The sequence below is a fragment of the Erpetoichthys calabaricus genome, chromosome 3 (genome assembly GCF_900747795.2).
Source record: "Erpetoichthys calabaricus chromosome 3, fErpCal1.3, whole genome shotgun sequence".
Lineage (NCBI taxonomy): Eukaryota > Metazoa > Chordata > Cladistia > Polypteriformes > Polypteridae > Erpetoichthys > Erpetoichthys calabaricus.
The window spans coordinates 282,879,530-282,897,928 of NC_041396.2; the positions used below are offsets into that span (position 1 = coordinate 282,879,530).

An 18,399-nucleotide genomic window follows, 5' to 3' on the forward strand; every position below is an offset into this window, starting at 1 on the left:
TGGGTAATTTCAAGACCCAACAGGAGCGGAGAGAACGGGAATACAAACTTATGCTTAAATTCAACACTCTACAAAATGGTCTGAACAGAGACAAGAGTTTTATGACCAGATATGTGACTGATTAGACCAACTGACTACATCAGTGGCCTATCTTACAGACAATGCACTTCAAAAAAACCTTACAGGACTTTCTCTAGTGACTAGGGGGCTCCGCCCTCTGCTCGCTTCGCTCGCCAACCCCTGGTGTTGGGTAACCCGAAATACATTGATGTATGTATGAGATATATTGGAGTGTAAAGGTGTAGATGATGAACAAAGGAAGTAAAGAACCCATAGCATGGCACATTAGAAAGATTTATTGGAATATTTCTTTATACACAACATTTGTAGTAAAGATGGTGTGTTGTCCTTGATTGAGTTCTCCTTGGTATGGAGTATCTATAACTTTAACTGTAATGTCAGATGAACGCCGAACTCTTGAGAAGGCTACATAAAGTTGTCCATGTCCAAATACAGGCTCAGAGAGGTATATGTCAACTCTGTCCATGGTTTGTCCTTGGGATTTGTTGATTGTCATGGCAAATGCAGGTTTAATGGGAAATTGGCATCGTTTCAGTGTAAAAGGTAATTCCAGGTCAGAACTTGTAAGGTCAACTCTAGGAATCAAAACAGTATTGTTAGAATGTGATCCTGTAAGTACTTTTACTTCAATAACATTGTCTGTCATGGTGTTGATGACTAAACGTGTACCGTTGCATAAACCTTGTTTAGTATTAAGGTTTCTTAATAGCATGACTATTGTCCTGATTTTAAGGTTAAGATTGTGTTGTGGTAATCCGGCTGGGTTAATAGTGTTTAAATATTAGCTTTCCTGCATTGAGTAATGGATTAAACTCGTCTCTTACAGAGAGTCTGTAGGAGAAATATTCTTTCATGGATACACGTGATCGTTTCTGTGCTTGATGTTTTTTATATCTGGAAATGAGACCACTCCATCCTTATTGGCCAGTTGGAAACAAAATGGGGTATGTCAAAGTATCAAGGTTTGGAAAACAAATGTCTATGCGTTGGAAGATAGGTTTGTTGGTTCCATCAGGACGTAAATGCAGGACAATATCGCGGTCAAATGGAGGCTCACCATCTTTACTTTGAAAGACAATTGCAACTTCATTAACGATGGGAAGATTGTATCGTCTTGGATCTTGTTCTTTGTCCTTTATTAACACTAAAGAAATTGTAGTTGGCGCTACACCTTCTGCTTCTGCTGTGCCTGCTTTGCTTGCAGCATTTCAGACGCGCATTGTAGGCGCCTGTGTTCATTGATTTTATCCAGGCGAGCTCGTTTTTGTATCTCCATCATTTGTGGTCTTTCATTTTGAACCCGTGCCTGCTTTGCTTCCGCAGTTTCAGATGCACGTCGTAGGCGTCTATGTTCATTGTATTTGTCCATGCGGGCTCGTTTTTGTAGCTCCGTTAGTCGAGCTGTTTGTTTTTGGAGCCGAGACAGTTTTGCTTCTGCGGTTTCAGACGCGCGTTGTAGGCGCCTACGTTTATTTTTTTTATCCATGCGGGCTCGTTTTTGTAGCTCCGTTAGTTGAGCTGGATCGTTTTGGAGCCGTGACTGTGACTCTATTAGTTATCCGTTTTCTACCGTTAGTAATATGGATAATTGCACTTACTGTTAATACGGAGAGTTCATTTATTCTTATTACCCGGACCATGCTGTGTAGTGTGGACGTTTAGTTCAGAAGCGCGTTGTAGGCACCTGCGCCTTTCGTACTTTCTCCCGCCTTCCGTACTATCTTTGTGGACCTTTGCGGACTCCATAGTGTCTTCTGTTTGACTCTGGGGTGCAGTGCAGAATCCTCTTTTCTGTGTGGCTGTGTCGTTAGTCATTAGCTATGGGCGTGTTGTTGCTTCATGTCTTATTTACGTTAGTTGAGCTCTTTTGTTTTTGAGCCGTGACTCCTTCGTTCGCGGTGGATCAGACTTCGCTTGCAGTTTATGAGACGCGCGCTGTTGGCGCCTGCGCACTATGTCTCCTGGGTCCATCGCCGTGTACCTGCGTCCGTGCCTTCCAGTTTACCATTCTCGGTTAGTAATATGGATGGTTATCTTATCTCTACATTTTATTAGTTCATTGTTCTCTTCTTTCAGGGTTAATTCATCTCAGGTGTATTCATTTTGCTAACATTTGAACAAAAAGTTTGTTAAGATGAAAGAAAAAAATCACTTTGCTGTCCCAATATAAGCTAGAGTATTTTTCAGTTTCTTTGTTACACCTTGCCTGATGAAGGGGCCTTAGCTGCCTCGAAAGCTTGCATTTGTAATCTATTTAGATAGCCAATAAAAGGTGTCATTTCACCCTACTTTTTCCTGTATTATATAGCATTAGAGTTAGACCAACTGAAAGATCACATGAACAGGACCAGGGTGCCATGGGTAGAAAATGTACCAAGTAGGGGAAAAGTCCTTGAAGGGAAAGAAAAAATCAGAGGGAGCGAGAGGGACTTATATTGGCAGTGTAGTAGAGCAATGTCTCTCAACCACTGAGTCGTGACCCACTTTTGGGTCTTGGGTCGCTGTCAGTGAGTCAGGAGTGGCCTTTGAAGGGTCGGAAGCACATGAGGAAAACTTAAAAAAACAAAATTAAAAATGTTTCTGCTACTGACTTGCTCACTGTATAACATCCCCTATATTCATTCCCATTACCTTGTTTCAACAAGGGGGACCCCCACCCTGCTTGTCGATGTTATTTCCGAATTGTAATTGCACTTGGGGTCCTTTCACACTTCCGTGTTGCAAATTTCCAGTATTTGTTTAGCATTTTTCGAGCCTTTCAAGTGTTTTTCGATTGTTCTTCAAGCTTTTCTTCCAGGGTTTACAAAGAAGCGTTTTGCAGGGAAAATATGATTGACATAATTTCCATTTTGTCGGGTTATGAAGAGAGTGCTGTGTTTCAAAAATATCTTCTATGACTGTAGTGCTTCTAACTCTGGTGATCACAGTACCGAAGAGCAGATGTCATCAGAGGCACGATTGCACAGATTGGGTGAACCCACTTCTGAAGCAAAGAGCGTTGAGAGGAAAATTTTTATCTCTATGTGAAAAATTTCAGGATTACGTACGGGTGCCGATAAGCACATAAGTAGTGATATATGGAAAAAAAAATCATTGCATTATTTCGCAGAAAAAAATTTGCCTGCTATTGACGGTGCAACAACGTCCAGTCATCTAGTAACAGCTAGTGAGGAAGGGGTTATCATGCACAGAGGTAAGCAACTCAAAAGAGGTGAGTATATGTTGTATTCGGACACATTTAATTTCAATCTGCCCAGTTCAGAGTCACTGGGAGCCAGTGATTATCGCAGCAGCACTGGGTGTGAGGCAAGAAGCACATGTGGTGCATGGTGTGCTGCTCCCTTTAATGGTTCAGTCACACAGCAAAGCAGTAAAGAGTGTGCTTTGTGCAATCAGTGTATTACTAAATTGTATGCTTAGGTTTAATCCACCTTTTTGCTAAAGATATTTTGAAACTATGTAAGGTGTTAATTCAGTAGCCAGTATTCAATCAGGAGCTAAGGACTGGGGATGGATGTTATTTACTTTTGAACATTAAAACCATCTAGACGAGAACAGGCTATTCAGCCCAACAAATCTCACCAATCCAGTCCACTTAATTCTTCTTAAATAAACTCAAGTCAAGTTTTGACTGGGGACCTGGGTTCACTTCCCGGGTCCTCCCTGCGTGGAGTTTGCATGTTCTCCCCGTGTCTGCGTGGGTTTCCTCCGGGCGCTCCGGTTTCCTTCCAAAGTCCAAAGACATGCTGGTTAGGTGGATTGGCGATTCTAAATTGGCCCTAGTGTATGCTTGGTGTGTGGGTGTGTTTGTGTGTGTCCTGCAGTGGGTTGGCACCCTGCCCGGGATTGGTTCCTGCCTTGTGCCCTGTGTTGGCTACGATTGGCTCCAGCAGACCCCCGTGACCCTGTGTTCGGATTCAACGAGTTGGAAAATGGATGGATGGAAGTCAAGTTTTGAAGATTCCTACTGTCTACCACAGTACTTGGTCACTTATTCCATGTGTCTATGGTTCTCTGTGTGAAGAAAAACGTCCTAATTTACCCTTCACGCACTTTCCAACTGTGTTGTTGATGAACTCCAAAAGAGATAATTTTTGTTTAAAAACTCTTTAAAACATTTAAAAACTTTATAAATAAAAATGTGTTAATCTAGACATAGCCTTAGTATGTCAATTGGATAGTGCAGAAAAGCGTCTGTTTTTTTAAGCCAATTACAATTCATTTACTATTTGTAGTTAGAACATTAGAACAATCTGGATAAGTACAGGCCATTCAGCCTAACAAAGCTCACCAGGCCTATCCACTTAGTTCTTCTAAAAAACACCAAGTTGAGTTTTGAAAGTCCCTAAAAGCCTTCTGTTCACCACACTACTTGGTAGCTTATTCCAAGTATTTACGGTTCTCAGCGTGATGAAAAACTTCCCGAGGTTTATGCAAAATTTACCCTTAACAAGTTTCCAACTGTGTCACAGTCTCGATCCACTGGACTAACTCCCTTCATTATTTTAAACACTTCACTCATGTCTCATCTTAATGTTCTTTTGCTTAAACTGAAAAGGCTCAGCTCTTTTAATCTTTCTTCATAACTCACCTTCAGCAGTCCTGGAATCAGCCTAGTTGCTCTTCTTATCAACCTAGTCACTCTTCTCTCTCTTCACTAGGATTACACGCATTTTCTTTATTTACAAGTATCACTGACACATTTTACATATTCAGTGTTAAAACAGGCAACAACACTCAGTTCAACGTGCTCAATGATACCGATCAATCCACGAATCTCATATGGCATTGTGTCATCATTTGCATCTAACACAAAAGGTATCAACTAACCTCTTAGGTACTTTTCTTAATGGAAGATACCAGCTATGCAATGGATATCTACGTTGTGAATCTGAGTATAGTCTATTATGAGAGGCCTCCAACAAATTCCAAAATATGACCTATTTCAGGCAACCTGACCCCAGAGTTCAAATGGCTGGCTTTGAAAAGGGTCAGTTTGCAGTTACCAATCTACAGACACTTGGGTATGGGAAAATAAAACTGGATTACCCAAGAAAAGATAATAATAATTCATTACATTTATATAGCGCTTTTCTCAGTACTCAAAGTGCTATCCACACAGGGACCACTGCGCCACCTGTGAGGACAAGATCATGCAGACATGGGGAACAGAAGCCCAGGCAGGGGGTTTGAACCCAAGACATTGGCCATTCTTAATCTTTGGACAGAAGGCTGTTCATTTTACTGATGGCAATTCAAAATAAGTGACCAAAATTATAAATAAGCCATTCCTAGAAGAGATGTGCAAATGCAAGATTGTGATCTGAATAGCTGTGTTACCTAAAAGTGCTCAGAGTTTTTGGAGATAGCTTAGGCCCAGATAAAGCAAGGGTGCAATACTTACATATGCTTGATTTCAAACAAGATTTTTAAAATTCATTTATAGTATTAAACACAAAACGTAATTCAAGTCATAGGCCAATCGCAGCCTGTGTGAGACTTGTGTGTTGATTTTCTGCTGGCATCCAGTTTGAGTGGATCTGCACCAGGGATCTTCTTCAAGTGTTTACCTCTTTGATCTGGTTATGGATATGTTGACCAATCCTCCTGGTGAGAAATTTTTGCTGTTGACAATGTATTGTGTAACACAGGAAAGGAGGAAGTGGAGAGGAAGTTGGAAAAATGGAGAAGTGCTTTGGAAGATAGGGGCAGAAAGATAAATAGGAAGAAGACAGAATATCTGAGGTTTAATGATGTTCAGAATTCAGAAGATAACCTGCAGCGAGAGCTATTGAGGAGAGTGGATACATTTAAATATCTAGGATCAATGGTAGACCAAGTTGAAGAATTAGATGCAGAGATAACCCAAAGAGTGCAGACTGGATGGAACAATTGAAAGAAGGCATCAGGAGTGTTGTGTGTTAGAAGAATTAAGGTGAAGGTTAAAGGTGAGGTATATAAGACAGTGGTAAGACCAGCATTGGTGTATGGAGCTGAGATATGAGCAGTGAAGGGAAAGCAGGAGAAGATGTGACAGAAATGTAAATAATGAGATGAATGTGTGGAATTACCAAAAAGGACAGACAATTAGAAGTATGGACATGTGATAAGGAGAGACAATGAATATGTGGGCAAAAAAGTGATGGGATTGGAATTGCAGGGGAAGAGAAGGTGAGGGAGGCCAAAGTGGAGGTGGATGAATTAAAGTAAAAGAAGATCTGAAGAAAACTGGTCTGTCTGGGGATGAGGTGCAGGACCGAGCTGTTCAGAAAAGGCTGATCAAGCTCATTGACCCCACATAGAAGTTGGACAAGAAGAAGAACACTGTCATTCCTCCCAGACATGGTAGATTATTTATTGACTGAAAACCGGCCTGGTGATAGTGGGTTAGTGTCCAGTGATGGACTGGCATGACCACCAAGGTTCTTCCCATTATGTACCTGATGCCACAGAGATGGACTTCACCTACCCCTAAGTCAATGGTGCAAAAGATCCAGTTTACAAGATTTAAATTGTCCAGCATATGTCTGCATAGATATTTATTATTCATTATTGTATATTTGATTTCACCTTTATCCAAGGTAATTTACAAGATCAATTGGTTAAAGATGTTTTTCTTTTTGTTTACAGTTATAGCACAACAGTTTAAGTGACTTGTTTAGGGTCACACAGTGAGTCAGAGCCACAGTTTGCATGTTTTCTTTTTGTTATTTCACTTTGCCTCCCACCTTCCCAAAGACATGCATTATAGGCTAATTGGCCCCATTTAGGTGTGTGTGAGTGGGCAGAATGATGGGTGGCACTCTGTTGCCTCCTGCTTTGCTCCCAGTATGGTCAAGATGGCTTTATCACATGTAACCCCGGAATAAATTAAGAAGATGAGAGAATATGAGCAGTTAAATCCGCCCTCCATTATTTCATCATGCACTTTCTGTTCACCTCATTTACTTGATTTCTATTTTTCATTCTACTCTTCATTTCATTCTTCTGTTGTTTTGTTGTTTCTCCTGTCTACTATCCTGCCTGGCTTTCCTTTCCTGACTTTTGTTTATTTCCACAAGCTGAAAGAAGATTGGCAGTATGTGGCCATGGTGGTTGACCGGCTTTTCCTCTGGATATTTGTCATCTTCACCACAGTGGGCACTCTGATTATATTTATGGATGCCAGTTTCAACAGCACCCCTCAGGATCCATTTCCCTGAGGAGTAACAGATGAATAAAAGAAATGGGACAGAAGAGTTAAACAGGTGAAGAGCCCACTGTTTAATGGCCTCCTGATTTCCTGGACTTCCCTGTGTGCAATTTGGACTTTGGTGCACTCTTGAAGTTTGCATTTTCTCTTTTGTACATCATAGCATTAGGCAAAGGCAAAAAAGCATCCATATTATTAATATGACATATTTAGGAGGAATATAATGTATATGAAGCAAAGTATGAAATGTCAGATGGCGCACAAAGTATAAGGTCTTTTTAATGTTTTCATTGTCATTTTGATTGTACTGATTCCATGTTCCACAGAAGCAATTTAATGTTCAGTTATTTTTAAATCATTGTCATGTCATCTTGAAGACAGAAACTTTAGACACTATTGATAGGAAAAAAGTCAGCATTTCACCTTGCTATAACATTGTCATGATATTTGATTTGATTTGTTAAAACTCACAAAATAGATGGTTCATGATACTCAAGCTGTCGTTTTGTTTATTAAGTATTATCATTATTGTCCATTGATCCAATAATCCTATTCTTTAATGTTTCATACTAATTGATATTAACTTGTGTTAGTATTACATTTATTCTGAAAAATGGATTTTTTATTGAACACAGTTCTAAGGTGTTTTACAATTACACAAATATAGTAGACTACTTGTTATTGCTTTATTACAATTTCACCACAGAGAAATTAAGAGGCTCCTTAGGGGTCAGCACAGAAATCAGAGTCATGTGGTGGTGTACAGTTAGGGAAGACTATGATTATTAAAATAAATATTTGTATTAGCCTTTTATTATCATCATTCTTACTGCTCTCCATCCATCTACTTTTTTATAACTGTTTACATATTATTATTATTATTATTATTACCCATCCATGTGTTGTTCTTAAAAGTTGTTAATAAGCTGGTTATTACTACTTATTATCAATCCTTCTATCTATCCATCATTATTATTATTATTATTATGATAGTTTGTATTATATAAATATATGGATAAATAATTGCTATTATTATTATTATTATTATTATTGCGGTGGGTTGGCACCCTGCCTGGGATTGTTTCCTGCCTTGTGCCCTGTGTTGGCTGGTATTGGCTCCAGCAGACCCCCGTGACCCTGTGTTCGGATTCAGCGGGTTGGAAAATGGATGGATGGATTATTATTATTACTCATCCATGTGTTCTTCTTAAAAGTTGCTAATAAGCTGGTTATTACTACTTATTATCAATTCTTCTATCCATCCATCCATCCATCCATCCATTATTATTATTATTATTGTTATTATTATTATTATTATTATTATTATACCTTTTATTATATAAATATATGGATAAATAATTGCTATTATTATTATTATTATTATCCATGCTATCTTCTTACTAGTCACTGTTTAGTACTATAATTACTATTATTATTATCCATAAGTTCATTTGTTAGTTTAGTTATTGTTATCCATCCAACCCTTATTATTATTATTATTATTATTATTATTGTCAATTAATGCATTATTCTTATTATTAACTGGTTGGTATTATAATAACCATAATAATAATTATTATTTTAGCCATTTAGTACTATAATTGCTATTATTATCCTCTATTAGTTCGTCCATTAGTTTTGTCATTATTATTATTATTATTATTATTATTATTATTATTATTATTATTATTGTCAATGAACGCATTCTTCTTATTATTAACTGGTTAGTAGTATGATATCTTATTATTAGCATCCATCAATCCACCCATTAGATTTGTCATTATTATTATTATTATTATTATTATTATTATTATTATTATTATTATTATTATTATTATTACTAGGGGCTCTGCTCGCTTCGCTTGCCAACCCCTGTGTTTGGTTTTCCGGATACACACTTCTAAGATTTTCTTTTCTTTGAATTCTTGCTATTTCATTAGTTTCACTTTTATTTCAGAACTTATGTAAAAACAATATTTGGAATCTTTTGAGTCCCAATATGCTGAATCTTTTTAATGAGTTCAGTGAGACATGTGTTTAATGACTATGTACCATAATTCAGGATAGGTTTCTCTGTTTGGAATTTCAGCACAGACAATACGATCGACATCATCAGTAGTTAATAATTTTTTTTGCAAAGTAGCCAATAAATGCATGTGAGGTTAACTCCATTTTTGAAATTCTCTGACTTAAATTTCAAAGCCTTACAATATTTACATACTTCTGACACACTGTGTCCATATATTTAATCTCTATTCACCTTTTTGTTATTTCTCCGAGTGATAATTTCTCTTTTTTTGCACTAATGCGATGTTTATTTTCTTTGTTTTGACACTGTCGTTTTTTTCTGCTTTCATATTCTGTATCTTGCTCTGCATGTGTTTCACACCTACGTTTTTTTTGAGTCCTTTGAATTCCAGTTTTCATTATCTCTAACCTGCTCTGCATGTGTTTGGCCCCTTTGTTTAGTTTAACTCTTTATGACGTTTTACTTTGTTTTCTACTCTGTCTTTAATTTCTGACCTCACTTTGTCCTGCTTTTTTTCAATGACACCTGGTCCATCGTGATTATTTTCCCTTTTTTGAGTAATAATTTCAGTTTGTTTGCGCTACTGCGATCTTTACTTTTTTTATATACTTTCTAATTTTCCTACTTTCATATTCTTTAACTTTCTCCACATTTGTATCGCGCATATGTTTTTTTTTTGAGCCTTTCGAATTCCACTGCTTTCATAATCTGCTCTGCATGTGTATAGCGCCAACGTTTGTGAACGTGTTTATGAAGTCCTACTTTGTCTTTTACTCTGTCTTTTAATTCTGAGCCCGATTGGATGTGCTTGTTTCAATTCCACTTGTTACGGGCTGATAATTACTTTCCTTATTTTCTGAATCTGTCACTTCCTCACACTTCCAACAAGAAAATAATTTTAAAAAGCTCACGTTCTCCCTTGAAAGTGAAGGCAGACATTTTTGTAGAATGTTTGTATGAAACAGAAGTGGGATTGCAGAGGACCCATGTAAAAATAAACAAATGAGATTAATAGGTAAACAAAACAAAACAAAAATAACAGGAAAACAATACTTGCTGTGAAAATGAACACCAGCCATTCTGAAGTTCTTCAGTATCTTGTGGCTGCCTTGGCTGGACACAATCAGATGCATGGAACCAAGCAGCCTCTGAATGTCCCCTTGACAGATGTTATCCCATTCCTGCAGAAGGGCCTAAAGAGCCGCTTGACATTGATGGTCAGAGGGTCACATTTATAGATGTTTTTTTATCTAGGGATTCCATTAAGGTCAGGAGAGCAGGCAGGGGCCACACCGAAACATTCATTCTTCAGCACAGTTGGGACAATAATCAGCTGTGTACAGCGTGTCATAATCCTGCTGTAAGGTCAGTGAGCAGAAGGTCCTCTGAGTGGTTTCCATGTTCTAAGACCAGCATCATAAAGCTTGTCCACCACTGATGCTGACTCTGTGTCTCCTGGCAGTTTTTGCAGCTGTATGGGTCACAGATCTGAATCACTAATCACAGATAGACTTCTCTTATGTGTTGGTCCCATTCTTGGACAGTCATCTGTCTTGTTGTTCTGCTAAAACCTTTCCTGCTGACAAAACTTTAGAACATTAGAACACTCTAGACGAGAACAGGCCATTCAGCCCAACAAAGCTCACCAGTCCTATCCCCTTATTTCTTCCAAAAAAACATCAAGTCAAGTTTTGAAAGTCCCTAATGTCTTACTGTCTACCACATTACTTGGTAGATTATTCCAAGTGTCTATCGTTCTTTGCGTAAAGAAAAACTTCCTAATGTTTGTGCGAAATTTACCCTTAACAAGTTTCCAACTGTGTCCCAGTGTTCTTGATGAACTCATTTTAAAATCACAGTCTCGATCCACTGGACTAATTCCCTTAATAATTTTAAACACTTCAGTCATGTCACCTCTTAATCTTCTTTTTTTTTAAACTATATAGGCTCAGCTCTTTTAATATTTCACATTAGAGTAGCTTAACTTGCAGTGTTAGCACGTGACATACCTGCCCTGAGTATGTTGTTGATCTTCTCCCTAGTTTTTGGTGACATTTGAGACAGTCTGGAATGTACATTACTTGACTTTTGTCATGGGTTATGTCAGATTTGCCAACCGTATGTCATATTACAGGACTGAAGTTCAAAGACCATGTCACATTTTCAAGACTGAGCACCAGTCTTATAACATAGTTGTGCTCGGCCCTGATGGAGCCGGTGTGGTGCGATGAGCTGCTGTCTTGGCCCTTAATTTCTTTTTTCCATTCTGTTAATATGTTAAACACGAGATATCAGATAAAAAATTTTCTGTTCTGTTTGTGAGGTCTGTCTGACGGAGCTGGTGCTGTACAAAAGGTGAGTTCAGAGGCAGTGTTGGCCCATTTTTTTTTTATTCTGTTTTAGTATTTAAACTCTAGGCCTCAGACAGACAAGCGTGTCTTCTTTTTGTGAGCTTAAAAACACGCGTTTCTCATTCCTCATTGCTGCATTCTGTGCTTTGCTCTTCTAGATAAGCATTCATTGGCTGTCAGCTTTCCAGCACACACAACCCACCCCTCCAAATAAAGAATGAATGAATTAGGTTTGCTTTTGTTCGAGCGAGTCGTGGACTAATTAGAGTGAGTCAATTCACAGGAGACGCTTCCAATTGTCTTCCACTCACTAAATTTACGTAAATGAAGACAATGAATAAACATCACTGAAAAAGTTGCATATTGGAACACAGGGCTTTAGGCTGACTTAAGTCTTGCTTTGACTGTGGCCCTTTCTAAAGCTGATCTGGTCTGGGTATGTTCAACTAATATATATTGTCATGCTTTTCTGTGCAATTTGGGTAAAGGCTGGTCCACGACAAAGATGTCCATCAGGAAACCTTTAATAATTAACTGCATAGTGTTGAGAAGTATTCAGCAGTACATACCCAGTGTGACCAAGCACCCCAGACCATGACACAAGTCCTGGTACAATAAAAGGTTTATTCACACAAAATACACATAACTTTGCAATCACAATAATACTCCTCCTTCCACTCTTCAGGGCAAGCTTTGTCCTCTTCCTCCCAACACTAAGCATAGGCATAGTCCATAGGAAGTGCTTCTAGGTCAAAAGGAAGCCCCACAAAGTAGGGATCAGGGGACTCCCTTGGGACTTTAGTTCCCTGCATGCCTTGCTGGTGTCCGTACAGGTGGTGTCACCCAGGGATGCTGCATCCTAGTTTATCAGGAGAGCATGTAGTTCTGGATGGAGTTTGTAACATATACTACGCCCAGGTGCACCTTCACAATATATATATATATATATATATATATATATATATATATATATATATATATATATATATGTGTGCGTGTGTGGGTGTGCGTGTGTGTGTGTGTGTGTGTGTGTTAGTGTGGGTGTGTGTGTGTGTGTGCTTGTGCTTGTGAATTATGTATCGTTTTGCTAAATCCAGTTGTGTTGAGAAAGTGAATTTACAGGGATTTTTCTGCTCATGTGCCCCACTTGTTTTTTAGAAACAGTACAAGATAAGAGAAGTGCAGACATGTTTCCTCTTCAAGAAACAGCTTACAGAACTCTAGATGTGATATGGAAATTAAGTTGTCTTCATCTGAAGCATGCACATAATGGTTGAGATAATGGTTGAGATAAAATATCATGTAAATCCTCATCTTGCCAGAAGGTGGTGCTAAAGTGAATATTAAGCAACAACAGCAACAACATTTATTTATATAGCACATTTTCATACAAATAATGTATCTCAAAGTGATACACATGATGAAGAAAGAGAAAAAAGACAAAGTAAGAATTAAAATAAGAGAACACTAATTAACATAGAATAAAAGTAAGGTCCGATGGCCAGGGAGGACAGAAAAAACAAAAAAAACTCCAGACAGCTGGAGAGAAATAATAACATCTGCAGGGGTTCTGAGGCCACGAGACCACCCAGCCCCCTCTGGGCATTCTACCTAACATAAATGATCAGTCCTCTTTGTATTTAAGGTTCTCATGGAAGGACTTGATGATGATGGTCAAGTAGACTTCTGGCTTTTAAAAATCCATCAATGTAGGAACATCACGGTGCTTTGATTAGGTGGTGGTGGCACAGGTCGCCACCACAGAAAACCAGAAAAAGAACAGAAGACAGAGTAGGGGTTAGTACGGATTTTGGAGCCACCATGAATAGTTATTATAATGAATTGAATATACAGAGCATCAGGATTAAATTAAAATGAAGTTATGAGAAAGCCATGTTAAAATAAAGTGTTTTTAGCAGTTTTTTAAAGTGCTCCACCATATCAGCCTGGTGAATTCCTATTGGCAGGCTATTCCAGATTTTAGGTGCATAACAGCAGAAGGCCGCCTCACCACTTCTTTTAAGTTTAGCTCTTGAAATTCTAAGCAGACACTTATTTGAAGATCTAAAGTTACGATTTGGAGTGTAAGGTGTAAGACATTCTGAAATATAAGATGGAGCGAGATTATTTAAGGCTTTGTAAACCATAAGCAGGATTTTAAAGTCAATTTGAATGACACAGGTAACCAGTGTAGTGACATCAAAACTGGAGAAATGTGCTCGGATTTTCTTTTCCTAGTTAGGATTCTAGCAGCTGCATTCTGCACTAACTGCAAACGATTGATGTCTTTTTTGGGTGGTTCTGAGAGGATTGCGTTACAGTAATCTAGTCGAATGAAAACTGAAAGCGTGAACTAATTTCTCAGCATCTTTCAATGATATAAGAGGTCTAACTTTTGCTATATTTCTTAAGTGAAAAAATGCTGTCCTAGTGATCTGATTAATACACAATTTAAAATTCAAGTCACAGTCAACAGTTACCCCTAAATTCTTTACCTCCGTCTTGACTTTTAATCCTAATGCATCAAGTTTATTTCTAATAACCTCATTATATTCATTATTGCCAATCACTAAAATTTCAGTTTTCTCTTTATTTAGCTTGAGAAAATTACTACTCATCCACTCAGAAACACAAGTAAGATATTGTGTTAGTGAAACAACAGAGTCGGGTCCATCAGGTGCTATTGATAAAGCAATGACAACAGAGGATCATAAGAAGATCATAAGAAATTTGACAAATGAGAGGAGACCATGCAGTCAATCAAGCTTGATCAATAATTCAAGTTCAGCCTTCTTGCCGTGTCCACAGTAAAGGAAGACTTTTATGTGCAGGTCTCCTACAGACTTTTTACAGAAGTATAACAACAATAACACAGTTAATACAATACAGGTAACAAAAACAAGAAGTACTCCTGCAGTTATCAAAACAAGTCTCTGTGGAGCAGCCTTACAACTTGTCTACGTCATTTCTAATATTCAGCAAGTGTGGCAAGGTCGTCCCTACATGCAAGGGGTTAGAATACTTGAGAAAAAATATAATATAAAATATCACTAATTATAAAGGTAAAAATCTGACTGTCCGTCTTTTAATAGATATCCATCCATCCATTTTCCAACCCGCTGAATCCGAACACAGGGTCACGGGGGTCTGCTGGAGCCAATCCCAGCCAACACAGGGCACAAGGCAGGGAACCAATCCCGGGCAGGGTGCCAACCCACCGCAGGACACACACAAACACACCAAGCACACACTAGGGCCAATTTAGAATCGCCAATCCGCCTAACCTGCATGTCTTTGGACTGTGGGAGGAAACCGGAGCGCCCGGAGGAAACCCACGCAGACACGGGGAGAACATGCAAACTCCACGCAGGGTGGACCCGGGAAGCGAACCCGGGTCTCCTAACTGCGAGGCAGCAGCGCTACCACTGCGCCACCGTGCCGCCTCTTTTAATAGATATTCCAGTACAAAGTCACAATAAAGAAAACAAGTACAAAAATGTCTGCATGCATTGATTAGAGCACAGAGCAGGGCATAGAAAGAAGGATATGTGTTTAATTGTAAACCAGTCTAGTGTATATTTGTGAATTTGTGCCAATATCCAAGACTTCCAAGAGGAAAGGATGGAAGTGACAGTGTAATATGACAAGTATATATCATAACATTATATTCTCAAATATATATATATATATATATATATATAAATTCTTATATTCTCAAATCACTTAATCCAGTACATTAAGTGTGGGGAGCAGCAGCCTATCCCAACAACAGGTTGCCAATCCATTGCAGATAGTTAAAATTACATTTTCATATTTATAACTGTACTGGTCACTACACAAAAAACGCTCCCCAATAAATAAAATGTATTAATAGTATAACATAACATACTGTAACATTCTTAAACTCATTTAATTCTATTCGGGTTCACTGGGGTTCAGAAGCTATCTCAGCCACACTGGGTGCCAAGACAGGAACCAGCCTTGTACAAGGTGTCAGTCCATCTCAAGGAGTCATTATTAATACTTTCATATACAGTATATCATTGTTCTGAATACTGCACAACTATGCTTCCCACTTAAATTTTTCTATATATATTGCATATGTGATCAAAAATACAGTGAAAATTCAAGATTTGTTCAAACAGCACAACTAAAGGCACTCAAGAAAGAGGACTTCCAAAACTGCTTCAGAAAGTGGCAAGAATGATGGGATACATGTGTTCAAAGCGACATTCATGTTACCCATAAAATAATGAATGTATATTACATTTGGTATGTTCATTGCAATAGGGTTATCATAACTGTACCCCTGGCATGACTCTAGGGGGATCTATTAAATAGAAATGTGGAGAGATGAGGTGTTGCCAGTCACACTCTGTGCCATGCACTGCAGACAGCTGAGCTCAACAAGTGCTGCCGGCCTGTCTGGAAGTGCTAACGTGTTGTCTGTGACATTCCCCAGTTGGCATTTGTGGTATGCAGCCAGTAATCTTGGCCAATGCCTGGAATGGACAAGAGATAAAGGAATGAGGGGGGAAATACTTCTGAGCATGTGCTGCAAACGGATGTGCGGAAAAGGGTGACTCCAGGAATGACAGCAGGTGCCAACCCCCTGACCTCACTTTAGTCTCCCGCCAGACTAAGGATCAGTAAACTATTATGCCTGGCTACTCCCAGCTAATCCTCTATTGTTGTCAAATAACGTTCTTTCTTCATGTGACCGGTGGGAACAGGTGGCTGCCGCAGAACTCTTTCTTCTTGGGCACAACAAAAACAGCCTGACAGGATGAGATAGGGAAAACAAGTGGGCAAGCCAAGCAGACCACAAAGGTGAAAGATTCAACACCTAGTTAGGGCAACTTAGTGAAGGCGAACAGAATGAAACAGTAGTATTAAGAAAATCAAATGGGTAAGAGAATTCTGTTAGTTTTTCTGCATCCATTATTTTAATGGGCAACAAAGTAGTTAGCACTCCTACCCAAAGCTCTCGCTTCTGTGTGTGTTTTCAGAAAATAGGTGGATTGATGAGTGTCAATGATTGGGGTCACCTAGAGTTAGTGCCAGTCCCAGAAGAAAATGACACAAGACAGGTTATTAGCCCTATGGACACTGCTGTGTAGTCAGTCAGTTAAAGGAGCACATAGTAGGCCTTTTAAAATGGTTTATTCAAAAATTCAACGTAAACAATCCAACAGTCCATTACACAATCGAGTTCTCCTCTTCTCCCTCCTTTACACAACCACCCCTTAACTCTCATGCAAACTAGCATCTACTGAACACAGCAGGGACACCATGTATTCCCTCAATAGAAAGTAAAACTTGTACCAATTATATTTTGTACTAACAAAACATTAACTAACAAAACATGAACTGAATCGTCCCAAATAACATACAGGATTTTTAAAGTAGAAATACATGTGAAAGTTTGCATTCATTCAAAACCAAACTATTATTGTCATTTATATTTGGTAATCATTTGTCCACACAGGTGGTTTTCTAACTCTTTCACTCCATTTAATAGGTAAATGTCCTTCATCATTTTCCTCTCCATGGTCTGAACAAACAGGAGTAAGATGAACAGCACTCCTTATACCTCCATCCAACAGCTCATATGTATACTGTCCTTTCTTTGTCAATATTCTAAGTGGTTTAGTAAACTTAGATTTTGTTTTCTTTAGTATTTCTTTTTTTCACACAAAAGATCCAGGCTGAATATCAACTTCCCTGGCCCCATGCTTCAGGTCTGCGTAAATTTTACTTTCATCCTGTTTTTCATTGGCTGACCAGTGGTTTTGACTCTTCTGGGGATGAGGCTCCTGAGAGCTTTCTCACATCCTCTTCATTGTGTAAGCAGCCTTCCTTTTGGCAGCTGCAGCAGAGCTACTACCACAGGGAGCAGAAAGGAGTCCTGTCTGCCGTTTCGGAGTTGCATGATGTTTGGAGGACCGCTTGCAGGGCCATGTGCAGTTTAACATTATACCCAGGACACCTGGAGAGCCAATGGGGTCAGGCTGATTGGGGATCGGAACTTGTGTGGGCCTGAGTTGTCACTTGTTGCACGACAGGACTTGTGTCCTAATATGAGGTTTATATGACGACTTGTGTCTCCAGCATGATGATCTTCTTCCTCTGCTGTCAGAGGAGCTTCATAATCTCTGCATTTCAGTGGCGGCACTCTCTGAGGTATGCAGACCAGGGACTGGCAAAATCTCTGTAGGTGGGTACACCATTTATTGGTCTTTTTGCTCTAATGTCTGTCACACTCAGGGAGGAGATGTTGCTCTGGTGGATCGGCTCTTCCTGATGGTCTCCGATGTTACTCTTTTCAAGAAGCGTATTATGAGACTGTGATTAAGGCACTCTCTGTGTGCCTTGTCTGTTGTCTCAGAGTATGCTCCGACTGCAGTAAGTGATGTCTCAGTGAGGCGGACATTTTATTCACAACTTCGCTTGGTGGTTGATGGGTGTCCACGAGTTGACAATCCTCTGGTCATGGGTGACTTTAATGCAACCACTGGCACTGTCAGTGCTGGGCATTAGGATCGTGTCAGTCCCCATGGATCTGGAAACCATGGTGAGAGTGTCTCCATGTTCCTTGACTTTGCAAAAGGTCGGGGACTGCAGATCGCTGGATCCTGGTTCCACCGCTCTGAGCAGCATCGGTGGACTTGGTACTCCAATACTGGTGGTGTGGTGAAGGAAATCGATCACATCCTCATGGGCAGCCACTGGAGGCTCCTACAGAA

At 39.2% G+C, this 18,399-nt stretch overlaps 2 protein-coding genes across 2 annotated transcripts in view; one reads left to right on the forward strand and one right to left on the reverse strand.

The window, feature by feature from the left end:
• Nucleotides 1-7,725, forward strand: part of chrnb1 (cholinergic receptor, nicotinic, beta 1 (muscle)) — an 81,237-nt gene extending 73,512 nt beyond the window's left edge. Inside the window, exon 11 of the mRNA XM_028798452.2 lies at nucleotides 7,143-7,725. Coding sequence (XP_028654285.1) covers nucleotides 7,143-7,283 — 141 coding nt within the window. The 3' untranslated portion in view covers nucleotides 7,284-7,725. The remainder of the gene's footprint in view (nucleotides 1-7,142) is intronic.
• The window catches only part of acadvl (acyl-CoA dehydrogenase very long chain), a 966,944-nt gene continuing 949,520 nt past the window's right edge, over nucleotides 976-18,399 (reverse strand). The window contains exon 21 of the mRNA XM_051924341.1: nucleotides 976-990. The gene's annotated coding sequence lies outside the window, so the exon portion shown is untranslated. The remainder of the gene's footprint in view (nucleotides 991-18,399) is intronic.